Here is a 5655-nt window from a genome sequence, read left to right on the forward strand (position 1 = left end):
ATATAAAATTGTGGCAAAAAGAGCTGTCAGGTCTTGTATATGACTCAGTATTTGAAAAAAAAGCAAAAAGGGAAAAAAAACAGAAGAGGACACATTGAAAACCAATTCGAAATGCATTCGTTTTCTAGTTCCCCCCGTTTTTCAATGGTTTTTTATTTTTTATGATTTTTTTTCAGGTTGTTTTCAAAACAATTATATATTTTTTTTCTAGAAAAAATTGGATTTTCTACTCTGAAAATTGTTTCCGAGAAGAGAAACGAGAAGAGAGAAGGATACTTTTTTGTTTCACGGCCCATTTCACACATTTCATAAATATACAACAAGATGGGAGGCTGGATGGAAATACACTCACATTGTTCTTTTTTTTAGAAGAACAATTCAAAAATAAGTGTTTTGAAGAAATTAGAATCTTAGAATCCTAGAATCTTAGAATCCTAGAATCTTAGAATCCCAAAATCTTAGAATCTTAGAATCTTAGAATCTTAGAATTTTAGAATCTTAGAATCTTAGAATCTTAGAATCTTAGAATCTTAGAATCTTAGAATCTTAGAACCTTAGAATCTTAGAATCTTAGAATCTTAGAATCTTAGAATCTTAGAATCTTAGAATCTTAGAATCTTAGAATCTTAGAATCTTAGAATCTTAGAATCTTAGAATCTTAGAATCTTAGAATCTTAGAATCTTAGAATCTTAGAATCTTAGAATCTTAGAATCTTAGAATCTTAGAATCTTAGAATCTTAGAATCTTAGAATCTTAGAATCCCAGAGAATCGAGAGTGTCTGCTTTCTCTGCGTCCCTCACATATCACAAAATTTGTTTACCCCTATTCTTCCCCAAAAATAAACCTAATCTATTATGCATCTATGACATTGGGTGTCGACTTGAGTTAGATGAATTATTTGGAAATAAAAAGGGGATTGTTGGTGGCCTAGAAACCGGAATATAGTGGCCTAGAATCGTGAACACTTCATAAAACAAGACAAAACTCGGTTTCAGTGTTTTTGATGAATGTTCATCCTGGAAAAATGGGCAAGAAAACTTGTCTTCTAGTTTTTTGTTCTGGTTCTAGAAAAGAGTATATATGCTGAGACGACGGCTCGGAATATGTGTGTAGAACGTTTCCTCCGTTGGGAAATTGACGTCTTCTTTTCTTATACTTCTTCCTCATTTTCCGACGACGTCTTCTAAAAGAATCAGAAGACAATCTTTTAACGACGACGTCGGCGACAGATTGTCATGTTCTATTTTAATCTAGGTACCTCCGCTGCCTGATGATGGGCAGATGATGGCTTACTTCTTGATTCTTCTTTTAGATTGTTAATTCCCATGTGTTCTTCTTTCTGCTTTTGCTCATCGAGCACTTGTGTTTTGTGTCCTACTATAAAATAATCGTTGAATTATTCCAAAATTCTAGATTAGCTTAAACCCAATAGACTTCTACACTATCAAGTTTGAGCTCAATTATCTTAATTCCCATACAAAATATCAAAAATGTGTCAACTTATGAAACATTGATGATATTATGATAAACAACTTATCTGTTGACAACTTTTTGATATCTTGGACAGGAACCGAGATAAATTAGCTCAAACTTTAATTGCCATTCTATTACAGGTTATACGGTAGTTCAGTTAAGGCTATCATAAACTTTTTCACTGATAAAACTTATGAAAAATACTCATTTTTTCTTTTTTCTAGATTTTTGAAGTTGAAAAATTCAAGCTTAACTCGAAGATCCCGTCAAAATGAGTATAATCGACCCGCGGTGGTCTGAATCATTCAGGCCGCGGCCCAAAATCTTCAGTCTACTCAATTTCTCAACTATAATCGTGTTTATACTCATTTTGACGGAAATTTTATGCAGATTTCGAAAATTTACACCGCAATGCTCAAAAAAGTATTCAAAGCTTAAAAGTTCTCAAAACAATGCTCCAAACTTGAAAAACAAAAAGCATACAAAGAGAGCGCAGAGAAACGAGAGTGTCTGTTTTCTCTGCGTCTCTCCTCTTCAAATGTTGCAAATGGTGACAAAAAGTCGGCAACTATTATTTCATGTTTCCTTTTTTCTCCCTCTTCCTCTTAATAGTCCCATGGGGGATACCCCCAACCGACTTTTGACAAAAAAGTGGGAGAAAAAATACGTCTTCTTTTGTGACGTCACTCACTATATCACTTATATCTCGACTCCCAAAAAAAGAAGACGTCGTTAAAGATTGTTGCAATTTTTCATCGTCTGCTGGTGGTGGCCAGGGGATTCTTTTTTGGGTGCAAAAAAAGTGGGTCAAAAGAGCAATGGGGGATGTAGTAAGGAGAACTGATTCTTGCACTCTCATGTTTGGGTACTTGAAACAATACCTCACTACTGTCAATACACTACGTAAGAGAAAAATGGATGGATGTTGGTGGGTGCAAGCAATTCAGACAGTTTGATAATAAGACATTTTTTAGCTTCTTCCTGCACTTTGAGCTCGTTTTTCTCAATTTCTGTAAGTGATCTCAAAATTCTGTCAACTGATAAATTATTTATCATAATATCATCAACTTTTTTTTAGTTTACAGATTTGTGATACATTTCATAGAAACCGAGATACGGTGCCGGACGAAAGACGCATACCGTATTTCCTCTAATAGAGGCTCATGAGCTTCTATTTTTTAACCTTCTTCTGGGGGTGGACTGATATTTGAAAAAACGCTCAAATTAGAGGGTTTTCGGTGTTTAACTGAACTGGAACAGTTATAAAACGACAAGAATTAACAGAAAGTACCAGAAAAATAAACAAAAACAAGTATGTATGCACTAACCCCTAAGAAAAATGCGCAGCCAGGGTGGGCTTCTATTAGTGGTGGGCTTCAAATAGAGGTGGGCTTCTATTAGAGGAAATACGGTATTTGGATTTTTCCAGTGAAAAATAGAAAATACATACTTAGGCGCCGCAATGAAAGGGGGCGGGGCGACCAAATTTTTCTCCTCTTTTCAGAAACCCATCTTTGAAGTCTTGTACCGGGCGTTTGAAACTCATTATTTTTAGGGTTAGAACTTTCCCCTATGTAATCGGCTACGAAAAATCGAATGAAACTATTCGTTTTCCAATATTTTCATTATTTTGATTCGAAAACTTCGAAAAATAGGAGTGGGACTGACAAATTGACTAATGTCTTTTTCTATTGTCTTTTTCTTTAATTTCCTCGTTGAATTTTCCGCGCCGCAGGATTGCAAGCTTCTAAACCCCGCCCACTTTTCTGCGCACCGCAAAAAAATGAGGAGAAAGTCAGTACATTGAGGTCTGATAGAAAAGGGTCTGTAACTCGTGTCTGGAGAAAGATTTTTCGCTGAAATTTTGGGAATGGACTTCTATAAGAGTGGAGAAGAGAATCCAACAATAAAAATAAAAAATATCTATTTTGAAAATTATGTTGTGGTGCCTATACATACTTGTAAAATTCCGGGCCTGAGGAAATTTTCAAGGCCCGGCCCGGCCCGGTCTGTTAGAAGTATGGAAAATACAAACTTTAGAGTCCTGAAAAAGTAGTCCAAAAATTTTCGATTTTTCTGAAAATTTCAAATTTCACTAAACGAATGTACTACTCTATTTTTGTGATTGTCAACTTTTTTGCCAAACTTCATTCTAATGAGATATGATGTTTATAACAAAATGTGCCAAAATTAGCCCTGAAATGAACCAGTACTGATTCATAACCGCTTATCTCGCTTTGTTGAACTTGTGCAAAAAAGTTGTCAAATACATAAATGAAGCTTTATTTTTGGTTTGTACAATCTGAAACTTTCAGGACAATCAGAAAATTCTGGGGTAATTTTTAAGAGTTCTAAGTGGACTATCTTCCACTGGGGGAAGTAAAAATATGAGATGTCGAAAAATCTGTATTAGAAAGCACCCTAACTTTGAGTAAATATATTTTGATTCTTGTCGAAAATACAATAAAGCTGTCAACTGATAAGTTGCTTATCATAACATCACAAAAATTTTATCGGTTGACACTTTTGTTTTGATATCTTGCACAGGAACCGAGATAATTCAGCTCAAACCGGGCAGTGTGGAGACTCAGCTATTACAGGTTTTACGGGGATTTTTTCCGGAGTACTGTAAAAAGGCATTGAAGTTGAAAAATTGATGAAAACTGAAAAATGTTTTTGAAAATCATAAATACAGTCAGAAAGTTATATGCAAGTAAACGGATTTCATCGAATTTTCTTCAAATGAAAGAGAAATCGCATATTAAAACTAAAACTTACAATTTTTCTATTATTCTGAATTCCCAAAAGGGTTCCTCCAAATGACTCAGAAAACTAATGAACTTTTATTCGAAACCTAATTTCATTCCAAAAAAAGTACAAACCTAAAAAAATGGAAATTTCCTCCAATTCCTCCCACAGCAATATTTGACGGGGAGGACATGTCAAAAATTGTGATGGAAGAAAAAAAGAAACACAAAACAACTAATTAGGTTAAAATGGACAGAAGAAGTGAAAACGAGTAGAGAGAAAAAGAACAAAACGAATATCTAATTTCAAATTGGTCGAAAAAAGAAGAAGTGAAAAAGACAAACGTCTTCTTTTTCTTCTTCGCGCCTTCTGGAGAAAATGCTGGAACCAATTTTTTTTGCAAAAAGAAAAGAAGAAAACGTTAATGATTGAGATGTTTATGATTATGGGTTGCATGGATTTACAAAGGAAGGATATACTCGATATGATTTATGAGTAGTGTGACTCTTAAAAAACAATTTTGTGTGATTAATCTGAAAAAAGAGAAGGAGGGCAACAAAATTAAGGGAAACAATTGAAAACGGGGTTCCAATGGGAATTGACACTTGGGTTCAAGCGAGCGGGTAAGGAAGTGCGCCCCGGTAAATTTAGGAAAAAGTCTAAATTTGCTGCCGAACTTCGTTGGCTGAGTTTCAAAGTTTTAAATGGAGAGCGAAAAACGCGCGATGCAACCCGTTGATTTTAATGAAATAGATCATGATCTAGATAAAACCCCCTTATCACAAGCAGTACTTTTGATCTATTTTTGAATGCAGAATCCTAGAATGGCAGGATCCTAGAATGAATCCTGAAATCCTGGCATCCTGGAGGGGGTCTTAGAATCTCAGCATCTTAGAATCATGGAATCCTAGAATCTTAGAATCCCAAAATCTTAGAATCTTAGAATCTTAGAATATTAGAATCTTAGAATCTTAGAATCTTAGAATCTTAGAATCTTAGAATCTTAGAATCTTAGAATCTTAGAATCTTAGAATCTTAGAATCTTAGAATCTTAGAATCTTAGAATCTTAGAATCTTAGAATCTTAGAATCTTAGAATCTTAGAACCTTAGAATCTTAGAATCTTAGAATCTTAGAATCTTAGAATCTTAGAATCTTAGAATCTTAGAATCTTAGAATCTTAGAATCTTAGAATCTCCGAATCTTAGAATCTTAGAATCTTAGAATCTTAGAATCTTAGAATCTTAGAATCTTAGAATCTCAGAATCTTAGACTCTTAGAATCTTAGAATCTTAGAATCTTAGAATCTTAGAATCTTAGAATCTTAGAATCTTAGAATCTTAGAATCTTAGAATCTTAGAATCTTAGAATCTTAGAATCTTAGAATCTTAGAATCTTAGACTCTTAGAATCTTAGAATCTTAGCATCTTAGA

At 34.1% G+C, this 5655-nt stretch overlaps 1 protein-coding gene across 1 annotated transcript in view; it reads right to left on the bottom strand.

The window, feature by feature from the left end:
- Positions 1-1242: 1242 nt before the first annotated feature.
- The window catches only part of CBG25507, a gene marked incomplete at both ends in the record, with an annotated part of 6838 nt that continues 2425 nt past the window's right edge, over positions 1243-5655 (bottom strand). The window contains one exon of the mRNA XM_045241941.1: positions 1243-1379. Coding sequence (XP_045097950.1) covers positions 1243-1379 — 137 coding nt within the window. The remainder of the gene's footprint in view (positions 1380-5655) is intronic.

This window comes from Caenorhabditis briggsae (assembly GCF_000004555.2).
Source record: "Caenorhabditis briggsae complete genome, chrII, whole genome shotgun sequence".
Taxonomy (NCBI): Eukaryota; Metazoa; Nematoda; class Chromadorea; order Rhabditida; family Rhabditidae; genus Caenorhabditis; species Caenorhabditis briggsae.